This window comes from Procambarus clarkii, chromosome 79 (genome assembly GCF_040958095.1).
Source record: "Procambarus clarkii isolate CNS0578487 chromosome 79, FALCON_Pclarkii_2.0, whole genome shotgun sequence".
In the NCBI taxonomy this organism is placed as follows: Eukaryota; Metazoa; Arthropoda; class Malacostraca; order Decapoda; family Cambaridae; genus Procambarus; species Procambarus clarkii.
In genome coordinates this window covers 1,431,893-1,455,431 of record NC_091228.1, presented here as the reverse complement: position 1 = coordinate 1,455,431, position 23,539 = coordinate 1,431,893, and the positions used below count along the sequence as shown (strand labels likewise).

Sequence of the window (23,539 nt, the reverse complement as noted above, 5' to 3'; positions counted from 1 at the left end):
CCCACTACAGCCAACCACCACGGCCCACTATAGCCAAGCACCACGGCCCACTACAGCCAGCCGCCACGGCCCACCGCTGTTACTCCCACCACGGCCCACTACAGCCCAGCACCACGGCCCACTACAGCCAGCCGCCACGGCCCACTACAGCCCAGCACCACGGCCCACTACAGCCCAGCACCACGGCCCACTACAGCCAGCCGCCACGGCCCACCGCTGTTACTCCCACCACGGCCCACTACAGCCCAGCACCACGGCCCACTACAGCCAGCCGCCACGGCCCACCGCTGTTACTCCCACCACGGCCCACTACAGCCCAGCACCACGGCCCACTACAGCCCAGCACCACGGCCCACTACAGCCAGCCACCACGGCCCACTACAGCCAAGCACCACGGCCCACTACAGCCCAGCACCACGGCCCACTACAGCCAGCCGCCACGGCCCACTACAGCCAGCCGCCACGGCCCACTACAGCCAAGCACCACGGCCCACTACAGCCAAGCACCACGGCCCACTACAGCCAGCCGCCACGGCCCACTATAGCCAGCCACCACGGCCCACTACAGCCAAGCACCACGGCCCACCACAACCAGCCACCACGGCCCACTACAACCAACCACCACGGCCCACTTCAGCCAGCCACCACGGCCCACTACAGCCAACCACCACAGCCCACCACAGCCAAGCACCACGGCCCACCACAACCAGCCACCACGGCCCACTACAGCCAACCACCACGGCCCACTACAGCCAACCACCACGGCCCACTACAGCCAGCCACCACGGCCCACTACAGCCAACCACCACGGCCCACTACAGCCAACCACCACGGCCCACTACAGCCAACCACCACGGCCCACTACAGCCAGCCACCACGGCCCACTACAGCCAACCACCACAGCCCACTACAGCCAAGCACCACGGCCCACTACAGCCAACCACCACGGCCCTCTACAGCCAACCACCACAGCCCACTACAGCCAACCACCACAGCCCACTACAGCCAACCACCACGGCCCACTACAGCCAACCACCACAGCCCACTACAGCCAAGCACCACGGCCCACTACAGCCAACCACCACAGCCCACTACAGCCAAGCACCACGGCCCACCACAACCAGCCACCACGGCCCACTACAGCCAACCACCACAGCCCACTACAGCCAAGCACCACGGCCCACTACAGCCAACCACCACAGCCCACTACAGCCAACCACCACGGCCCACTACAGCCAACCACCACAGCCCACTACAGCCAAGCACCACGGCCCACTACAGCCAACCACCACAGCCCACTACAGCCAACCACCACAGCCCACTACAGCCAGCCACCACGGCCCACTACAGCCAGCCACCACGGCCCACTACAGCCAAGCACCACGGCCCACTACAGCCAACCACCACGGCCCACTACAGCCAGCCACCACGGCCCACTACAGCCAACCACCACGGCCCACTACAGCCAAGCACCACGGCCCACTACAGCCAGCCACCACGGCCCACTACAGCCAAGCACCACGGCCCACTACAGCCAACCACCACGGCCCACTACAGCCAGCCACCACGGCCCACTACAGCCAACCACCACGGCCCACTACAGCCAAGCACCACGGCCCACTACAGCCAAGCACCACGGCCCACTACAGCCAACCACCACGACCCACTACAGCCACAATCTACCCTAGGTGGAGTGGGAGGGAAAGAAGACGGGGGAGGGAAAGGAGCAGAGGGATGAGAAGGAGAAGAAGGACGGGAAGGATCAGAGGGAGAGGAAGGAGCAGGGGGAGGGGGGAAGCAGGAGGGATGGGGTAAAACGAAGAAGGTGAGAAATAAGCATTGGTTGAAAAAGGGAAGGGAAGAAGCATGGGTGGAGTGGAAAGAGCATAGGAGGGGAAAACAGTAAGGGGGAGTAAAGGATCAGGGTGAGGGGTGGAGCATGGGGAGAGGAATGGGCGCAGGAACGGAGAGGAGCAGCGGGAGAGCAAGGAGGAGGGGGAGGGGAAGAAGCAGGACAAAGGGAACATTGAAGGGAGTGGCGGGAGAAGGAGGAGGAGGAGGACAAGGAGCAGGAAGGGAAAGAATGAAGCTCAGTAGAAGAAGGAGAATATTATGCTGCGGAGGTTAAGGTCTGGCCACACAAGACAATGTTGGCATTTTTCATCACTACCCAGGAAACACAAACCGTAACTGACCCTATTTTCCGCTTGTTACAACTTGTAATAAAGTTGTTACATCTTGGCTTAACGTGTTTATGACGTATTAGAACGTTGTTACAACTTGTTATATTAGTTCTTATAACTGGTTAGGAGGTGTTAAAACTTGTTCGAACGTTGTAGCAACGTCGTAGTTTCGCTGTGTGTTTGGCGGGATAACACCTACTCGCTGCTGTCTACGATGATGCAACAGGAACTGACTCACCATGAGTGTGCGCGCGTGCGTGTACTCACCTAGTTGTACTCACCTAGTTGTGTTTGCAGGGGTTGAGCTCTGGCTCTTCCCGCCAAACACACACCGAAACTACGACGTTGGTACAACGTTCGAACAAGTTTTAACACCACCTAACCAGTTATAACAACCAATATAGCAAGTTGTAACAACGTTCTAATACGTCATAAATACGTTAAGCCAAGATGTAACAACTTTATTACAAGTTGTAACAAGCGGAAAATAAAGACAGTTTCGGTTTGTGTTTCCAGGGTTTGGTCCCGCCTCTCAACCGTCAATCAACTGATGTACAGATTCCTGAGCCTATTGGGCTCTGTCATATCTACATTTGAAACTGTGTATGGCGTCAGCCTCCACCACATCACTGCCTAATGCATTCCATTTACTAACTACTTGTGTCCCCTTGTGCGTGTGCCACCCGTGTTAAATAATCCATCCTTGTCCACCCTGTCAATTCCCCTGAGAATTTTGTATGTGATGATCATGTCTCCCCTAGCTCGTCTGTCTTCCAGTGACGTGAGGTGCAGTTCACGTAGTCTGTCCTCATAACTCATGCCTCTTAGTTCTGGGACTAACCTAGTGGCATACCTCTGAACTTTTTCCAGCTTCGTCTTGTGCTTGACTTGGTACGGACTCCATGCTGGGGCCGCATACTCCAGGATTGGCCTTACATATGTGGTATACAAGGTTCTGAAGGATTCCTTACACAGGTTTCTGAAAGCAGTTCTGATGTTAGCCAGCCTCACATAGGCCGCTGATGTTATTCTTTTGATGTGGGCTTCAGGAGACAGGTTTGGGTGTGATATCAACTCCCAGATCTTTCTCTCTGTCCGTTTCGTGAAGGACTTCATCTCCCATTCGGTATCCAGTGACTGTCCTCCTAGTTCCTCCTCCTAGTTTCATTACCTTACATTTACTTGGGTTGAACTTTAGTAGCCATTTGTCGCACCATTCCTTCAGTTTGTCTAGGTCATCTTGTAGCCTCATACTATCCTCCTCTGTCCTGATCCTCCTCATAATTTTCGCGTCATCAGCAAACATCGAGAGGAACGAGTTAATTACTTTCTGGAAGATCATTTACGTATATCAGAAACAGTATAGGTCAAAGGACTGATCCCTGTGGGACTCCACTGGTGACTCCACGCCACTCCGAGACCTCACCTCTCACGGTGACTCGCTGTGTCCTGTTGCTTAGGTACTCTCTTATCCAGTGGGGTACCTTCCCTTTCACTCCTGCCTGCATCTCTAGTTTGTGCACTAGTCTCTTATGTGGTACTGTGTCAAAAGCTTTCTGGCAGTCCAGAAATGTGCAGTCTGCCCAGCCCTCTCTCTCTTGCCTGATTTTTGTTGCCTGGTCATAGAACTCAATTAATCCTGTTAGGCATGATTTGCCATCTCTGAACCCATGTTGATGTTGTGTTACAAAGTTCTTTTGCTCCAGATGTTCCACTAGCTTTTTTCGCACAATCTTTTCCATCATCTTGCTTGGAATGCAAGTTAGGGACACTGGCCTGTAGTTCAGTGCCTCCTGTCTATCACCCTTATTGTATATTGGGACTACATTGGCCATCTTCCAAATTTTTGGCAGTTCGCCTGTTACCAGTGACTTGTTGTATGCTATGGAGAGTGGTAGGCACAGAGCCTCTGCTCCTTCCTTAAGGATCCATGGTGAGATTCCAACCGGGCCTATAGCCTTTGTCACGTCCAGATCTAGCAGATGCTTCCTCACCTCCCCTCTGGTAATCTCAAACTCCTCTAGTGGTGTCTGGGTTGGTGTTCCCTCCCTTATCTCTGGGACTTCTCCTTGCTCTGAGGTGAAGACTTCCTGGAATTTCTTATTGAGTTCCTCGCACACTTCCTTGTCGTTTGTAGTGAACCTTTCTGCTCCTACCCTCAGTTTCATTACCTGTTCCTTCCCTGTTGTTTTCCTCCTGATGTGGCTATGCAGCAGTTTGGGTTGAGTCTTTGCCTTGCTCGCTATGTCATTTTCATATTGCCTCTCTTCTCACCCTGACGTATTCATTCCTGACACTCTGGTATCTTTCTCTGCTCTCTAGTGTTCTGTTGTTTCTATAGTTTCTCCATGCCGTTTTACTTACCTGCTTTGCAAGCTTGCAACTCTGATTAAACCATGGGTTTCTCATTTCCATTTCATTTTTTTCCTTTTGGACTGGGACGTACTTGTCTGCTGCCTCCTTACACTTCTGTGTGATGTAGTCCATCATGTTTAGAACCGTCTTTCCTCTGAGCTCTGTTTCCCAAGCTATTTCAGTTAGGAATTTTCTCATCTCCTCATAGTTTCCCTTCCGGAATGCCGGCCTCTTGTTTTCTGGTCCCTTCCTTGAGTACATTAACCCTTCTTTGACCAGATATTCAAACACCAGTACACTGTGATCACTCATACCCACGGGGGCTTCAAGACCGATTTCCCTTATGTCTGAACCGTTCAGAGTGAATACTAGGTCGAGTCTTGCTGGTTCATCATTGCCTCTCATTCTCGTGGGATCCTTAACATGCTGACTTAAAAAGTTTCTAGTCGTCACCTCTAGCAGTTTCGCTCTCCATGTTTCCTCACCTCCATGTGGTTCTCTGTTTTCCCAGTCTATCCTTCCATGATTAAAGTCCCCCATGATGAACAGATGGGATCGATTTCTACAGGCAGCAGCGGCTGCCCTCTCAATGATAATGTTAACTGCTATGTTGTTTCTGTCATACTCTTGCCTGGGTCTTCTTTCACTTGGTGGTGGGTTATATATCACTGCTACTACTACTCTTGGTCCTCCCAGCGTCATGGTGCCTGTGATGAAGTCTCTGAACCCTTCACAGTCTGGAACAACCATCTCCTAGAAACTCCATTCCTTTCTCATCAGTAGAGCCACTCCGCCTCCTCCCCTTCCTTCCCACCAATTACATCTGGGTTTACTTCTTGTGTTCTTTCCCTAAGTTTGTAATCCCATCTATGTTTGGCCTTGTTTGTAATCCCATCTATGTTCGTGTACATGACCTTGAAGCTGACTCTCTTCTGTCCATTCTCAGTTTCTGTTGATTCCACTGGAGTTGGGCGGCAAGGGATTTCTGGGATGGGTGAGCCTAGGATGGGGGACCTGAGGGGTCTGGGGTGTGAGGGGGGCTGGAAGGGTCTGGAACAGGGGGGGGGGCTAGGCGGGTCTGTCGTGAAGCGGCTGAGGGGCTCCGGGGTTGGGGATTAGTTGGGTCATGCGATAGGGGAGCTGGAGGGGCATGTGGTGGGAGGTCATGGGTTGGGGTATGCATGGTAGACTGGGATGGGTTGACAGGGAGGTCAGGGGTTGGCAAGGGGAGGGGAGACTGGGGAGGGGGGCCTGGAGGGAGGGAGTGGGGTTGGGAGGAGAACTTGGGATGAGGAAACTGGGAAGGGCACAGGCTGGAGAAACAGGGAAGGGCAAGGGGTGCAGGAACAGTGAGGGTCTAGGGTAGGGGCTGGGGTAGGGGCTGGGGGAGAAAAATTGCATGCGGGGAACATGGGAGGGTCTGGGGGAGAAAAAGGGCATGGGGGGAACATGGGAGGGTCTGGGGTCGGGGAACATGGGAGGGGGGCATAGTCTGAAGGGGGACTTTACTGTCTGGGGAGGTGCAGGTGATTGGTGGGGGATGGCTGAGGGGTTGGTTGGTGGGAGGCTTCTGTTACAATCCTCCCTGGGGATGCTGGTTTGCTGGTGGGGGGATTCCCACTCCCTTCTGAGGTTTTTGGAGACACTGAGCTGAGTCCTGTGGCTCTCATATCCCCTCCCCTTTCTCTGCGTCTCCTCCTTGTTTCTGCAGCCTTCCTTCTCTCCTCCCTTGTCATGTCCCTTTGCATAAAGATGTCCCAGTATCCCCCTAACCTCACAAGTCTGCTCTTCCTGGATAGGATTGTCTCCCTTGTTGCCTCGTTCGTGAGCACTAACTTTATCAATCGTTTCCTTTCCCTCTTGTAGATGCCCAGCCTGAAAACCTTCTCTATGTTTCCATCTACCTCCTCCATATCCAGTCCCTCCAAGATCTCTGTCATGGTTGCTCGGTCCCTCTTTCTCCACTCCTCCCGATTGGATCCCTCTGGTTCCTGTACTCTGCAACTATAATTGTTCGTTTCCTTTCCAGCATTTGTTCAGTGCATTTTGCAGCTTCCTGTGAGGTAGCTGCTTTCATAGCTGCTGCCTCTAGAGCGGCCTTGGCACTTGGGCTGTTCTGCAGTATTTCTGCAAAAAAAGAGTCCCCCTGGAAGGAGCCTTCCATCAGCTTCGTCCCCTGTTTCCAGGAGGTTGCATACCCCGTGCTGGTTTGAATTCTGATTTTCCCTGAGTCTCTTTATCTCCTCTCTGGCTTCCTCTAACTCACTCCTTTTGGTTCTGTATTAATGTTTGCATTTCCTGCATGTCTCTGCCAAACCTCTCTTTCATGTCCTGCAGGTCTCTGCTGAATCCCATTTGCATTGCCTGCAGGTCTCTGCCGAATCGCCCTAATGTCTGGTTGAGCCATTCAAAGGTAGTATCCACCATTCCCCCCTGTCCCTGTATTTGGTGATGTCCCTTCATCATTTTCCCTGGATGAGGGAAAAAAAACGTCCTGCCTTTGTGTGTGTGTGTGTGTGTACTCACCTAGTTGTACTCACCTAGTTGTGCTTGCGGGGGTTGAGCTCTGGCTCTTTGGTCCCATCTCTCAACCGTCAATCAACAGGTGTACAGATTCCTGAGCCTATTGGGCTCTATCATATCTACACTTGAAACTGTGTATGGAGTCAGCCTCCACCACATCACTTCCTAATGCATTCCATTTGTCAACCACTCTGACACTAAAAAAGTTCTTTCTAATATCTCTGTGGCTCATTTGGGCGGTCAGTTTCCACCTGTGTCCCCTTGTGCGTGTTCCCCTTGTGTTAAATAGCCTGTCTTTATCTACCCTATCAATTCCCTTGAGAATCTTGAATGTGGTGGTCATGTCCCCCCTAACTCTTCTGTCTTCCAGCGAAGTGAGGTTTAATTCCCGTAGTCTCTCCTCGTAGCTCATACCTCTCAGCTCGGGTACTAGTCTGGTGGCAAATCTTTGAACCTTTTCCAGTTTAGTCTTATCCTTGACTAGATATGGACTCCATGCTGGGGCTGCATACTCCTGGATTGGTCTGACATATGTGGTTATCTTGAGGTTATCTTGAGATGATTTCGGGGCTTTTAGTGTCCCCGCGGCCCGGTCCTCGACCAGGCCTCCATCCCCAGGAAGCAGCCCGTGACAGCTGGCTAACACCCAGGTACCTATTTTACTGCTAGGCAACAGGGGCATAGGGTGAAAGAAACTCTGCCCATTGTTTCTCGCCGGCGCCTGGGATCGAACCCAGGACCACAGGATCACAAGTCCCGCGTGCTGTCCGCTCGGCCGACCGGCTCCCCTATACAAAGTTCTGAATGATTCTTTACACAAATTTCTGAATGCCGTTCGTATGTTGGCCAGCCTGGCATATGCCGCTGATGTTATCCTCTTGATATGTGCTGCAGGAGACAGGTCTGGCGTGATATCAACTCCCAAATCTTTTTCTTTCTCTGACTCCTGAAGAATTTCCTCTCCCAGATAATACCTTGTATTTGGCCTCCTGCTCCATGCACCTATCTTCATTATATTACATTTGGTTGGGTTAAACTCTAACAGCCATTTGTTCGACCATTCCTGCAGCTTGTCCAGGTCTTCTTGAAGCCTCAAGCTGTCCTCCTCTGTCTTAATCCTTCTCATAATTTTGGCGTCGTCAGCAAACATTGAGAGGAATGAGTCTATACCCTCCGGGAGATCATTTACGTATATCTGAAACAGGATAGGTCCAAGTACAGAGCCCTGTGGGACTCCACTGGTGACTTCACGCCAATCGGAGGTCTCACCCCTCACCGTAACTCTCTGCTTCCTATTGCTTAGGTACTCCCTTATCCACTGGAGCGCCCTACCAGTTGCTCCTGCCTGTTTCTCCAGCTTATGCATCAACCTTTTATAGGGTACTGTGTCAAAGGCTTTCCGATAGTCCAAAAGTGTGTGTGTGTATGGGGGGGGGTGTACTCACCTATTTGTGCTAGCGGGGGTTGATTCCCCGCACATTCCCACCAGTCTTGAATAGTTTACCCTTGTTTACCCGGTCGATTCCCCTGAGGATTTTGTAGGTTGTGATCATGTCTCACCTTACTCTTCTGTCTTCCAGTGTCGTAAGGTGCATTTCCCGCAGCCTTTCCTCGTAACTCATGCCTCTTAGTTCTGGGACTAGTCTAGTGGCATACCTTTGGACTTTTTCCAGCTTCATCTTGTGCTTGACAAGGTGCAGGCTCCATGCTGGGACCGCATACTCCAGGATTGGTCTTACATATGTGGTGTACAAGATTCTGAATGATTCCTTACACAGGTTCCTGAACGCTGTTCTGATGTTAGCCAGCCTCGCATATGCCGCAGACGTTATTCTTTTTATGTAGGCTTCAGGAGACAGGTTTCTTGTGATATTAACTCCTAGATCTTTCTCTCTGTCAGTTTCATTAAGTACTTCATCTCCTATTCTGTATCCTGTGTTTGGCCTCCTATTTCCACTGCCTAGTTTCATTACTTTGCATTTACTCGGGTTGAACTTCAACAGCCATTTGTTGGACCATTCACTCAGTCTGTCTAGGTCATCTTGTAGCCTCCTACTATCATCCTCTGTGTCAATCCTCCTCATAATTTTTGCATCATCGGCAAACATTGAGAGAAACGATTCTTTACCCTCTGGGAGATCATTTACATATATCAGAAACAGTATAGGTCCAAGGACTGACCCCTGCGGGACTCCATTTATAACGTCTCACCAATCTGAGACCTCACCCCTCACACAGACTCGTTGTCTCCTGTTGCTTAGGTACTCCTTTATCCAATGGAGTACCTTCCCTTTCACTCCAGCCTGCATCTCCAGCTTTCGCACTAGCCTCTTGTGTGGCACTGTATCAAAGGCTTTCTGACAATCCAAAAATATGCAGTCTGCCGACCCTTCTCTTTCTTGCCTGATTTTTGTTGCCTGGTCGTAGAATTCAAGTAACCCTGTGAGGCAGGACCTGCCATCCCTGAACCCATGTTGATGCTGTGTTACAAAGTTCCTTCGCTCCAAATGCTCCACTAGCTTTCTTCGCACAATCTTCTCCATCAGCTTGCATGGTATGCAGGTTAGGGACACTGGCCTGTAGTTCAGTGCCTCCTGTCTATCCCCTTTCTTGTATATTGGGACTATATTAGCTGCTTTCCAAATATCTGGCAGTTCCCCTGTTGCCAGTGATTTGTTATACACTATGGAGAGTGGTAGGCACAGTTCTTCTGCTCTTTCCTTTAGTATCCAAGGGGAGATTTCATCTGGGCTTATAGCCTTTGTCACATCCAACTCTAGTAAACACTTCCTTACTTCCCCGCTGGTAATCTCAAACTCTTCCAGTGGTTCCCGGTTAGCTATTCCCTCTCTTATCTCTGGAATTTCTCCTTGCTCTAAGGTGAAGACCTCCTGGAATTTCTTATTCAGTTCCTCACACACTTCCTTGTCGTTTGTAGTGAATCCTTCCGCCCCTATCCTTAATTTCATGGCCTGTTCCTTTACTGTCGTTTTTCTCCTGATGTGGCTGTGCAACAATTTAGACTGAGTCTTTGCCTTGCTTACAATGTTATTTTCGTATTGTCTTTCTGCCTCTCTTCTCATCCTGACATATTCATTCCTGGCATTCTGGTATCTTTCTCTGCTCTCAAGTGTCCTGTTATTCCTATAGTTTCTCCATGCCCTTTTACTTTGCTGCTTAGCTAGCCTACATCTCTGATTAAACCTATGGGTTTCTCATCTTCATTTCACTGTTTTCCTTTTGGACTGGGACAAACTTGTTTGCTGCGTCCTTGCACTTCTGCATGATGTAGTCCATCATATCTTGGGCCGTCTTTCCCCTGAGCTCTGTTTCCCATGCTATTTCTGTTAGGAATTTTCTTATCTCCTCATAGTTTCCCTTTTGGTATGCTAACCTTTTGGTTTCGGTATCCCTCCTCGAGTTCAATAACCCTCCTTCAATCAGGTACTCAAACACCAATACACTGTGGTCGCTCATTCCTACTGGGTCCTCAAAACCGATTTGTCTTATGTCGGGTCGTTCAGAGTGAAGACTAGGTCGAGTCTCGCTGGTTCGTCATTTCCTCTCATCCTTGTGGGTTCTCTGACATGCTGGTTTAAAAAGTTTCTAGTCATCACCTCCAATAGTTTGGCTCTCCACGTATCCTCGCCTCCATGCGGTTCCTTGTTCTCCCAGTCAATCCTTCCGTGATTGAAGTCCCCTATGATGAGCAGGTTGGATCTATTTCTACAGGCAGCAGAGGCTGCCCTCTCAATTATAGTGTTAACTGCCATGTTGTTGGTTTTATACTCTTGACTGGGTCTTCTGTCATTTGGTGGAGGATTGTATATTACTGCTGTGTGTATGTGTGTGTGTGTGTGTGTGTGTGTGTGTGTGTGTGTGTGTGTGTGTGTGTGTGTGTGTGTGTGTGTGTGTGTGTGTGTGTGTGTGTGTGTGTGTGTGTGTGTGTGTGTGTGTGTGTGTGTGTGCTCACCTAGTTGTACTCACCTAGTTGTGTTTGCGGGGGATGAGCTCTGGCTCTTTGGTCCCGCCTCTCAACCGTCAATCAACAGGTGTACAGATTCCTGAGCCTATCGGGCTCTATCATATCTACACTTGAAACTGTGTATGGAGTCAGCCTCCACCACATCTCTTCCTAATGCATTCCATTTGTCCACCACTCTGACACTAAAAAAGTTCTTTCTAATATCTCTGTGGCTCATTTGGGCACTCAGTTTCCACCTGTGTCCCCTAGTGCGTGTGCCCCTTGTGTTAAATAGACTGTCTTTATCAACCCTATCAATTCCCTTCAGAATCTTGAATGTGGTGATCATGTCCCCCCTATCTCTTCTGTCTTCCACCGAAGTGAGGTTTAATTCCCGTAGTCTCTCCTCGTAGCTCATACCTCTCAGCTCGGGTACTAGTCTGGTGGCAAACCTTTGAACCTTTTCCAGTTTAGTCTTATCCTTGACTAGATATGGACTCCATGCTGGGGCTGCATACTCCAGGATTGGCCTGACATATGTGGTATACAAAGTTCTGAATGATTCTTTACACAAGTTTCTGAATGCCGTTCGTATGTTGGCCAGCCTGGCATATGCCGCTGATGTTATCCGCTTGATATGTGCTGCAGGAGACAGGTCTGGCGTGATATCAACCCCCAAGTCTTTTTCCTTCTCTGACTCCTGAAGAATTTCCTCTCCCAGATGATACCTTGTATCTGGCCTCCTGCTCCCTACACCTATCTTCATTACATTACATTTGGTTGGGTTAAACTCTAACAACCATTTGTTCGACCATTCCTTCAGCTTGTCTAGGTCTTCTTGAAGCCTCAAACAGTCCTCTTCTGTTTTAATGCTTCTCATAATTTTAGCATCGTCTGCAAACATTGAGAGAAATGAATCGATACCCTCTTGGAGATCATTTACATATATCAGAAACAAGATAGGACCGAGTACAGAGCCCTGTGGGACTCCACTGGTGACTTCACGCCAATCGGAGGTCTCACCCCTCACCGTAACTCTCTGCTTCCTATTGCTTAGATACTCCCTTATCCACTGGAGCACCTTACCAGCTACACCTGCCTGTCTCTCCAGCTTATGTACCAGCCTCTTATGCGGTACTGTGTCAAAGGCTTTCCTACAATCCAAGAAAATGCAGTCCGCCCAGCCCTCTCTTTCTTGCTTAATCTTTGTCACCTGATCGTAGAATTCTATCAAGCCTGTAAGGCAAGATTTACCCTCCCTGAACCCATGTTGGCGATTTGTCACGAAGTCCCTTCTCTCCAGATGTGTTACCAGGTTTTTTCTCACGATCTTCTCCATCACCTTGCATGGTATACAAGTTAAGGACACTGGCCTGTATTTAAGTGACTCTTGCCTGTCGCCCTTTTTGTATATTGGGACCACATTCGCCGTCTTCCATATTTCTGGTAGGTCTCCCATCTCCAGTGACTTACTATACACTATGGAGAGTGGCAAGCAAAGTGCCTCTGCACACTCTTTCAGTATCCATGGTGAGATCCCATCTGGACCAACAGCCTTTCTAACATCCAGATCCAGCAGGTGTCTCTTGACCTCCTCTCTCGTAATTTCGAACTCTTCCAAGGCCGCCTGGTTTACCTCCCTTTCTCCTAGCACAGTGACCTCACCTTGTTCTATTGTGAAGACCTCTTGGAACCTCTTGTTGAGTTCTTCACACACCTCTCTGTCATTCTCTGTATACCTGTCCTCGCCTGTTCGAAGTTTCAATACCTGTTCTTTCACTGTTGCTTTCCTTCTGATGTGACTGTGGAGTAGCTTTGGTTCGGTCTTGGCTTTGTTTGCTATATAATTTTCAAAACTTTTCTCTGCTTCTCTTCTCACCCTGACGTACTCATTCCTGGTTCTCTGGTATCTCTCTCTGCTTTCTGGTGTTCTGTTATTCCGGAAGTTCCTCCACGCCCTTTTGTTCAGTTTCTTCGCTTCCATACATGCCCTATTATACCATGGATTCTTCTGTTGCTTCTCGGATTTTTCCATTTGGGCCGAGATGAACCTGTTTACTGCCTCCTGACACTTTTGGGTAACATAGTCCATCATACCCTGTACTGACTTATCTCTGAGGTCTGTGTCCCAAGGTATTTCACTTAGGAAACTTCTCATCTGTTCATAATTTCCCTTTCGGTATGCCAGCCTTTTCATTCCTAGTTCTTTTTTGGGGGGAGATAAGTCCTAGCTCTACCAGGTACTCAAAGTTCAATACACTGTGGTCACTCATTCCCAAGGGCGCTTCCATCTTAACTTCCCTTATATCCCATTCATTTAGGGTAAATATCAAATCAAGCATTGCTGGTTCATCTTCTCCTCTCATTCTTGTTGGTTCTTTGATGTGCTGGCTTAGAAAGTTTCTTGTTGCCACGTCCAGCAGCTTAGCCCTCCATGTTTCTGGTCCTCCATGCGGGTCTCTGTTCTTCCAATCTATCTTCCCATGGTTGAAGTCTCCCATAATTAGTAGTCCAGATCCATTCCTGCTAGCAACAGAAGCTGCTCTTTCTATTATGTTAATGGTGGCCATGTTGTTTCTATCATATTCCTGTCTAGGTCTTCTGTCATTTGGTGGTGGATTATATATGACTACGACTATAATTTTTTTCCCTCCATTTGTTACGGTACCTGCTATGTAGTCACTGAAACCTTCACAGCCCTGAATATCCACCTCCTCAAAATCCCAGCCTTTTCTCACCAGCAGAGCTACACCACCCCCACCTCTTCCTTCCCTCTCTTTCCTCATAACATAATAGTCCTGTGGGAACAGTGCGTTTGTTATCGTTTTCGTGATCTTTGTTTCTGTGAGGGCTATTATGTCTGGGTTTTCCTCTAGTACCCGTTCTCCAAGCTCATTTGCTTTATTTGTAATTCCATCTATGTTAGTGTACATCGCTTTGAGGCTCACTTTCTTCTGTCCCTTCTCAAATCGCCTCCTTGGTGAGTGTTCTGCTGGTGGGGGAGGCTGTTCCATGGGTGTGAGGACCTGTGAGGTGGATAACAGGGTCTCAGAGGATACTGGGATGAGGGGTGGGGGATCCACTGAAGGGGAAGGGACAGGGAGGGTATGGGGTGAAAGAAGAGGGAGGACGGGAAGGAAAGGGGGGGAGGGAGGACTCGGGAGGAGGGGAGGGGTAGAAAGGTGGGGATTGGGTGTGGGGGGAGGGAGATTTGGCTGAACATTTGAGTGGGGGCAGGGAGGGTTTGGGGTAGGGGGGTTTTCTATGCAGAGGAGGGAGGCGGGGTTGTCCTCCCTTCTGGTGTTACTGGGTAGCTGGTTGTGGGTTCCCCCTCGCCTCTGGGGGTGTTGTGTTGGGAGCTGTGACTTCCTGGTTTTCCCCTCTCGCCCTGCGCCTCTTCCTTGCTTCTGCCGCCACGGCTCTCTCCTCCCTTGTCATGTCTCTCTGGAGGAATACATTTTTTAATTTTCCCACGTTTTTCAGGGAGCTCTTCCTTGATAGGATCTTCTCCTTTGTGCTCTCGTTTGCAAACACTATCTTTATCATTCGGTCTCGGTCTTTGTTGTACCAACCTAGCCTGAAAACCTTCTCAATGCTATGCTATTCAACTAAACGTGCTAAAAAATATGTTTTTTAGCATGTTTTTTTTAGCATCTAAAAAATGCATCTGTGTGTGTGTGTGTGTGTGTGTGTGTGTGTGTGTGTGTGTGTGTGTGTGTGTGTGTGTGTGTGTGTGTGTGTGTATGTGTGTGTGTGTGTGTGTGTGTGTGTACTCACCTAATTGTACTCACCTAATTGTGCTTGCGGGGGTTGAGCTCTGGCTCTTTGGTCCCGCCTCTCAACCGTCAATCAACTGGTGTACAGATTCCTGAGCCTATTGGGCTCTATCATATCTACATTTGAAACTGTGTATGGAGTCAGCCTCCACCACATCACTTCCTAATGCATTCCATTTACTAACTACTCTGACACTGAAAAAGTTCTTTCTAACGTCTCTGTGGCTCATTTGGGTACTAAGCTTCCACCTGTGTCCCCTTGTTCGCGTCCCTTGTTCGTGTGTGTGTGTGTGTGTGTGTGTGTGTGTGTTTGTGTGTACAAGTGTGTGTATTAGAATGTGTGTGTGTTGTGTGAGTTGCTCTCTGATGGCAGCTACTTGGTTTTCCCAGGAAATGACTGGTCATTGTTGCTTAACTTGACAACAGCAACTCCCCAAACACGCTCCCCTCGGACGCCTGTTGTGGGCAACCCACTAGGTGGTGCCTGGCCTTACCTGTGCCCACCCTCCTCCACCTGGCCTCATCAACCAAACATGCTAAAAAACATATTTTTTAGCACGTTTAGTTGAATAGCTGAAATAATCAGGCCTGGCCTCTCTGGAGTTTTCCTAGAGTATATACAATGACATGCGGATAATATGTGGGAAGTCCAGAGGTCCTCCTAGTGTTTACAAGCTCTGGTGGATAATATAGCTATACCATAAGAGAGAATGTCTGTCTGATTATTTGTATGTTTGTTTATTTCCTTCATTGATTGTTTGTGGAGGAAGAACAGTGTCAGGCGGCGACAAAGTTTTCGCAATGGTTACAATTTCGAAGTAAATTATACAGAATGACTTTTCTCTCTCTCTGACATCTTTCTAACCTCTCTCTCTCTCTCTCTTTCTCTCTCTCTCTCTCTCTCTCTTTCTCTCTTTCTCTCTCTCTCTCTTTCTCTCTCTCTCTCTCTCTCTTTCTCTCTTTCTCTCTCTCTCTCTTTCTCTCTCTCTCTCTCTCTCTCTCCCTCCCTCTCTCTCCCTCTCCCCCCTTCTCTCTCTCTCTCTCTCTCTCTCTCTCCCTCTCTTTCTCTCTCTCTCTCTCTCTCTCTCTCTCTCTCTCTCTCTCTCTCTCTCTCTCTCTCTCTCTCTCTCTCTCTCTCTCTCTCTCTCTCTCTCTCTCTCTTTCTTTCTCTCTCTCTCTCTCTCTCTCTCTCTCTCTCTCTCTCTCTCTCTCTCTCTCTCTCTCTCTCTCTCTCTCTCTCTCTCTCTCTCTCTCTCTCTCTCTCTCTCTCATCAGAACATATCAACAGGGCTCCTAGAGTTGGTGTCCCACCTCAGGAGATGGGCGTGCACCTCAGGAGGGGGGCGTGCACCTCAGGAGATGGGCGTGCACCTCAGGAGGGGGGCGTGCACCTCAGGAGATGGGCGTGCATCTCAGGAGATGGGCGTGCACCTCAGCAGGTGGGCGTGCACCTCAGGAGATGGGCGTGCACCTCAGGAGATGGGCGTGCACCTCAGGAGATGGGCGTGCACCTCAGGAGATGGGCGTGCACCTCAGGAGATGGGCGTGCACCTCAGGAGATGGGCGTGCACCTCAGGAGATGGGCGTGCACTTCAGGAGATGGGCGTGCACTTCAGGAGATGGGCGTGCACTTCAGAAGATGAGCGTGCACCTCAGGAGATGGGCGTGCATCTCAGGAGGTGGGCGTGCATCTCAGATGAGCGTGCACCTCAGGAGATGGGCGTGCACTTCAGGAGATGGGCGTGCAACTCAGGAGATGGGCGTGCACCTCAGGAGATGGGCGTACATCTCAGGAGGTGGGCGTACATCTCAGGAGATGGGCGTGCATCTCAGAAGATGGGCGTGCACTTCAGATGAGCGTGCACCTCAGGAGAAGGGCGTACATCTCAGGAGATGGGCGTGCATCTCAGGAGATGGGCGCGCACTTCAGATGAGCGTGCACCTCAGGAGATGAGCGTGCACTTCAGATGAGCGTGCACCTCAGGAGATGGGCGTGCACTTCAGATGAGCGTGCACCTCAGAAGTTGGGCGTACATCTCAGGAGATGGGCGTACATCTCAGGAGATGGGCGTGCATCTCAGGAGATGGGCGCGCACTTCAGATGAGCGTGCATCTCAGGAGATGGGCGTGCACTTCAGATGAGCGTGCACCTCAGGAGATGGGCGTACATCTCAGGAGATGGGCGTACATCTCAGGAGATGGGCGTACATCTCAGGAGATGGGCGTGCATCTCAGGAGATGGGCGCGCACTTCAGATGAGCGTGCACCTCAGGAGATGGGCGTACATCTCAGGAGATGGGCGTGCACCACAGGAGATGGGCGTACATCTCAGGAGATGGGCGTGCACTTCAGATGAGCGTGCACCTCAGGAGATGGGCGTACATCTCAGGAGATGGGCGTGCACCTCAGGAGATGGGCGTGCACCTCAGGAGATGGGCGTGCACCTCAGGAGATGGGCGTGCACCTCAAGAGATGGGCGTGCACCTCAGGAGATGGGCGTGCACCTCTGGAGGTGGGCGTGCACCTCAGGAGATGGGCGTGCACCTCAAGAGATGGGCGTACATCTCAGGAGGTGGGCGTGCACCTCAGGAGATGGGCGTGCACCTCAGGAGATGGGCGTGCACCTCAGGAGATGGGCGTGCACCTCAGGAGATGGGCGTACATCTCAGGAGATGGGCGTGCACCTCAGGAGATGGGCGTGCACCTCAAGAGATGGGCGTAAATCTCAGGAGGTGGGTGTGCACCTCAAGAGATGGGCGTGCACCTCAGGAGGTTGGCGTGCACCTCAGGAGGTGGGCGTGCACCTCAGGAGATGGGCGTGCACCTCAGGAGACGGGCGTGCACCTCAGGAGATGGGCGTGCACCTCAGGAGATGGGCGTGCACCTCAAGAGATGGGCGTACATCTCAGGAGATGGGCGTGCACCTCAGGAGATGGGCGTGCACCTCAAGAGATGGGCGTACATCTCAGGAGGTGGGCGTGCACCTCAGGAGATGGGCGTGCACCTCAAGAGATGGGCGTACATCTCAGATGGGCGTGCACCTCAGGAGATGGGCGTGCACCTCAAGAGATGGAAGTACATCTCAGGAGGTGGGCGTGCACCTCAAGAGATGGGCGTGCACCTCAGGAGGTGGGCGTGCACCTCATGAGGTGGGCGTGCACCTCAGGAGATGGGCGTGAACCTCAGGAGATGGGCGTGCACCTCAGGAGATGGGCGTACATCTCAGGAGATGGGCGTGCACCTCAGGAGATGGGCGTGCACCTCAGGAGGTGGGCGTGCACCTCAGGAGGTGGGCGTGCACCTCAGGAGGTGGGCGTGCACCTCAGGAGATGGGAGTGCACCTCAGGAGATGGGCGTGCACCTCAGGAGATGGGCGTGCACCTCAGGAGATGGGCGTGCACCTCAGGAGATGGGCGTGCACCTCAGGAGATGGGCGTGCACCTCAGATGGGCGTGCACCTCAAGAGATGGGCGTACATCTCAGGAGGTGGGCGTGCACCTCAAGAGATGGGCGTGCACCTCAGGAGGTGGGCGTGCACCTCAGGAGGTGGGCGTGCACCTCAGGAGATGGGCGTGCACCTCAGGAGATGGGCGTGCACCTCAGGAGATGGGCGTGCACCTCAGGAGATGGGCGTGCACCTCAAGAGATGGGCGTACATCTCAGGAGATGGGCGTGCACCTCAGGAGATGGGCGTGCACCTCAAGAGATGGGCGTACATCTCAGGAGGTGGGCGTGCACCTCAAGAGATGGGCGTGCACCTCAGGAGATGGGCGTGCACCTCAGGAGGTGGGCGTGCACCTCAGGAGGTGGGCGTGCACCTCAGGAGATGGGCGTGCACTTCAGGAGATGGGCGTGCAACTCAGGAGATGGGCGTGCACCTCAGGAGATGGGCGTACATCTCAGGAGGTGGGCGTACATCTCAGGAGATGGGCGTGCATCTCAGAAGATGGGCGTGCACTTCAGATGAGCGTGCACCTCAGGAGAAGGGCGTACATCTCAGGAGATGGGCGTGCATCTCAGGAGATGGGCGCGCACTTCAGATGAGCGTGCACCTCAGGAGATGAGCGTGCACTTCAGATGAGCGTGCACCTCAGGAGATGGGCGTGCACTTCAGATGAGCGTGCACCTCAGAAGTTGGGCGTACATCTCAGGAGATGGGCGTACATCTCAGGAGATGGGCGTGCATCTCAGGAGATGGGCGCGCACTTCAGATGAGCGTGCATCTCAGGAGATGGGCGTGCACTTCAGATGAGCGTGCACCTCAGGAGATGGGCGTACATCTCAGGAGATGGGCGTACATCTCAGGAGATGGGCGTACATCTCAGGAGATGGGCGTGCATCTCAGGAGATGGGCGCGCACTTCAGATGAGCGTGCACCTCAGGAGATGGGCGTACATCTCAGGAGATGGGCGTGCACCACAGGAGATGGGCGTACATCTCAGGAGATGGGCGTGCACTTCAGATGAGCGTGCACCTCAGGAGATGGGCGTACATCTCAGGAGATGGGCGTGCACCTCAGGAGATGGGCGTGCACCTCAGGAGATGGGCGTGCACCTCAGGAGATGGGCGTGCACCTCAAGAGATGGGCGTGCACCTCAGGAGATGGGCGTGCACCTCTGGAGGTGGGCGTGCACCTCAGGAGATGGGCGTGCACCTCAAGAGATGGGCGTACATCTCAGGAGGTGGGCGTGCACCTCAGGAGATGGGCGTGCACCTCAGGAGATGGGCGTGCACCTCAGGAGATGGGCGTGCACCTCAGGAGATGGGCGTACATCTCAGGAGATGGGCGTGCACCTCAGGAGATGGGCGTGCACCTCAAGAGATGGGCGTAAATCTCAGGAGGTGGGTGTGCACCTCAAGAGATGGGCGTGCACCTCAGGAGGTTGGCGTGCACCTCAGGAGGTGGGCGTGCACCTCAGGAGATGGGCGTGCACCTCAGGAGACGGGCGTGCACCTCAGGAGATGGGCGTGCACCTCAGGAGATGGGCGTGCACCTCAAGAGATGGGCGTACATCTCAGGAGATGGGCGTGCACCTCAGGAGATGGGCGTGCACCTCAAGAGATGGGCGTACATCTCAGGAGGTGGGCGTGCACCTCAGGAGATGGGCGTGCACCTCAAGAGATGGGCGTACATCTCAGATGGGCGTGCACCTCAGGAGATGGGCGTGCACCTCAAGAGATGGAAGTACATCTCAGGAGGTGGGCGTGCACCTCAAGAGATGGGCGTGCACCTCAGGAGGTGGGCGTGCACCTCATGAGGTGGGCGTGCACCTCAGGAGATGGGCGTGAACCTCAGGAGATGGGCGTGCACCTCAGGAGATGGGCGTACATCTCAGGAGATGGGCGTGCACCTCAGGAGATGGGCGTGCACCTCAGGAGGTGGGCGTGCACCTCAGGAGGTGGGCGTGCACCTCAGGAGGTGGGCGTGCACCTCAGGAGATGGGAGTGCACCTCAGGAGATGGGCGTGCACCTCAGGAGATGGGCGTGCACCTCAGGAGATGGGCGTGCACCTCAGGAGATGGGCGTGCACCTCAGGAGATGGGCGTGCACCTCAGATGGGCGTGCACCTCAAGAGATGGGCGTACATCTCAGGAGGTGGGCGTGCACCTCAAGAGATGGGCGTGCACCTCAGGAGGTGGGCGTGCACCTCAGGAGGTGGGCGTGCACCTCAGGAGATGGGCGTGCACCTCAGGAGATGGGCGTGCACCTCAGGAGATGGGCGTGCACCTCAGGAGATGGGCGTGCACCTCAAGAGATGGGCGTACATCTCAGGAGATGGGCGTGCACCTCAGGAGATGGGCGTGCACCTCAAGAGATGGGCGTACATCTCAGGAGGTGGGCGTGCACCTCAAGAGATGGGCGTGCACCTCAGGAGATGGGCGTGCACCTCAGGAGGTGGGCGTGCACCTCAGGAGGTGGGCGTGCACCTCAGGAGGTGGGCGTACACCTCAGGAGATGGGCGTGCACCTCAGGAGATGGGCGTGCACCTCAGGAGATGGGCGTGCACCTCAGGAGATTGGCGTGCACCTCAGGAGATGGGCGTGCACCTCAAGAGATGGGCGTACATCTCAGGAGGTGGGCGTGCACCTCAGGACGTGGGCGTGCACCTCAGGAGGTGGGCGTGCACCTCAGGAGATGGGCGTGCACCTCAGGAGATGGGCGTGCACCTCAGGAGATGGGCGTGCACCTCAGGAGGTGGGCGTGCACCTCAGGAGATGGGCGTGCACCTCAGGAGGTGGGCGTGCACCTCAGGAGGTGGGCGTGAACCTCAGGAGGTGGGCGTGCACCTCAGGAGATGGGCGTGCACCTCAGGAGGTGGGCGTGCACCTCAGGAGATGGGCGTGCACCTCAGGAGGTGGGCGTGCACCTCAGGAGATGGGCGTGCACCTCAGGAGATGGGCGTGCACCTCAGGAGATGGGCGTGCACCTCAGGAGGTGGGCGTGCACCTCAGGAGATGGGCGTGCACCTCAGGAGATGGGCGTGCACCTCAGGAGGTGGGCGTGCACCTCAGGAGATGGGCGTGCACCTCAGGAGGTGGGCGTGCACCTCAGGAGGTGGGCGTGCACCTCAGGAGGTGGGCGTGCACCTCAGGAGATGGGCGTGCACCTCAGGAGATGGGCGTACATCTCAGGAGATGGGCGTGCACCTCAGGAGATGGGCGTACATCTCAGGAGATGGGCGTGCACCTCAAGAGGTGGGCGTGCACCTCAGGAGGTGGGCGTGCACCTCAGGAGGTGGGCGTGCACCTCAGGAGATGGGCGTGCATCTCAGGAGATGAGCGTGCATCTCAGGAGATGAGCTCGTAACACTAGAGGGTTCAGGCATTCCAAAGTGAATCAACAACAAATCTTTTTCGTTTATCTTACTTTTATCTCTCCCCCAGCTCGATTATAGCTGTCCCCAGGCGGGTCGTTGAGCGCTGACAGCCGTCTGCAGGCGGGTCGTTGAACGCTGGGAGTCGTAAGGAGGTGAGTCGTTGAGCGCTGGGAGTCGTCAGCAGGTAAGTCTTTAAGTACTAGAAGTTGTCAGTAGGTGTAGCACTGGGAATCGAACACTGGTTGTTACTGAACACTGGAAATCGTCGAGGACTGGGAGTCGTCCCAGGATGTGTCGTCGTTGTCTCACTACGAATCTGTGTGGTAAGACTCCGCAATGATCTCAGTATATATATATATATGAACTTCCTGCTGGGAAGGTATGCAGTGGAGGCGTGACCACACACTAATATACCTGTTCTCCCTGAAGGTCGCACCACCCGCCTGCGTCCCGGTAGTGTGGAACTGCGGCGTAGGCGCCTCTGTTTTCCTTCTCTCATCATAAACCATGTTCACAGGGGCGTCAAGGAGGTGCACAGAGTTGCCTGATCGTGTATGTGTCAGTGGGGCCCATGAGGTACATGTTAATAACTAGTTACATGTGCATTATGTTATTGTAATCTTGATATTTTGTCGTAAACTCCAGCGCGAGAACTGGGAATATTGTAAGAGGCGGGTGGAGTGAGGGATCGTCCTGTATGTAGTATGTTCTGGACGGAGGGCTTGGTGTAGGGTCCAGGCAAGGTACATAGTGTAGGTGTAGTTTGAAGGTGAGATAAATGCGCGTGCACACACACACACACACACACACACACACACACACACACACACACACACACACACACACACACACACACACACACACACACACACACACACACACACACACACACACACAGGGGAGCCTCGTAGCCTGGTGGATAGCGCGCAGGATTCGTAATTCTGTGGCGCGGGTTCGATTCCCGCACGAGGCAGAAACAAATGGGCAAAGTTTCTTTCACCCTGAATGCCCCTGTTACCTAGCAGTAAATAGGTACCTGGGAGTTAAAAAAAAAAAAAAAAAAAAAAAGTAGTTAGTAAACAGTTGATTGACAGTTGAGAGGCGGGCCGAAAGAGCAAAGCTCAACCCCCGTAAAAAAAACACAACTAGTAAAAAACACAACTAGTAAACACACACACACACACACACCCATGCCAGCTCTGCTCCACCACCCCTCCCCCCATGCCCTCCTCTTTCCCCTCCCCCCCTTCACCCACCCAATGCTCTTCCTTGTTCCCCCCACCCCAGGCTCCCCTTCCTACTCCATCCCCTTCCACCCATCCCTCTCGTCACCGGGTTTCCATTCATTCCCCAACCCGTGACCTCCCTCCCCACCCACCCCATGTCCTCCCAGCTCTCCCATCCCATGTCCTCATTGTCCCCCCCTCCCCCCCGATTCCAGACCCTCTCAACTCCACCATCCCAGACCATCCAAGGCCCTCCTATTCCAGATTCCCCCCCCCCCACCAGATCATCCTGATCTACCCTTCCTAGACTCTCCACGCCCTGCCATCCCAGACCCATCCAGCCTCAGCATCCCAGACCATCCTAAACTCCATTATTCCAGATTCCGCTCCCTCCCTTCCCAAGATCATCCTAGTCCCCCTTAACTAGACTCTCCATGCCATCCCATCTCAGACCCCTCACTGTCTCCCTACTGCAGCAGCATCAAAGGACACTGAGATAGGACTGAAGCATGGCAGCTTCAAAGTAATGTACTCAAACATAGATGGGATAACAAAGCAAATAAATTTTGGGAAAGAGCACAAGAAGAGAATCCAGATATAATATGACTCACAGAAACAAAACTGCCAGGAATCATAACTAATGCAGGTTTTTCCCAGGACTATATTGTAATAAGGAAAGAGAGAGAGAGAGGAG

At 52.5% G+C, this 23,539-nt stretch overlaps 1 protein-coding gene across 8 annotated transcripts in view; it reads right to left on the bottom strand.

Annotated features, from left to right (window-relative positions):
- Positions 1 to 22,097, bottom strand: part of LOC123750373 (PI-stichotoxin-Hcr2g) — a 72,902-nt gene extending 50,805 nt beyond the window's left edge. For 2 of the 8 annotated variants that reach the window (XM_069314415.1, XM_069314414.1), the window contains exon 1: positions 21,670 to 22,095. Coding sequence is in view for 3 of the 8 variants with exons in the window: in XM_069314427.1 (XP_069170528.1) it covers position 21,670 (1 nt within the window). In the remaining 5 variants the exon portion in view is untranslated. Of the gene's footprint in view, positions 1 to 21,669 lie in introns of all 8 variants that reach the window. The other 6 variants (XM_069314427.1, XM_069314428.1, XM_069314418.1 and 3 more) reach the window with 5 other exon arrangements.
- Between the last annotated feature and the right edge of the window lie 1,442 nt (positions 22,098 to 23,539).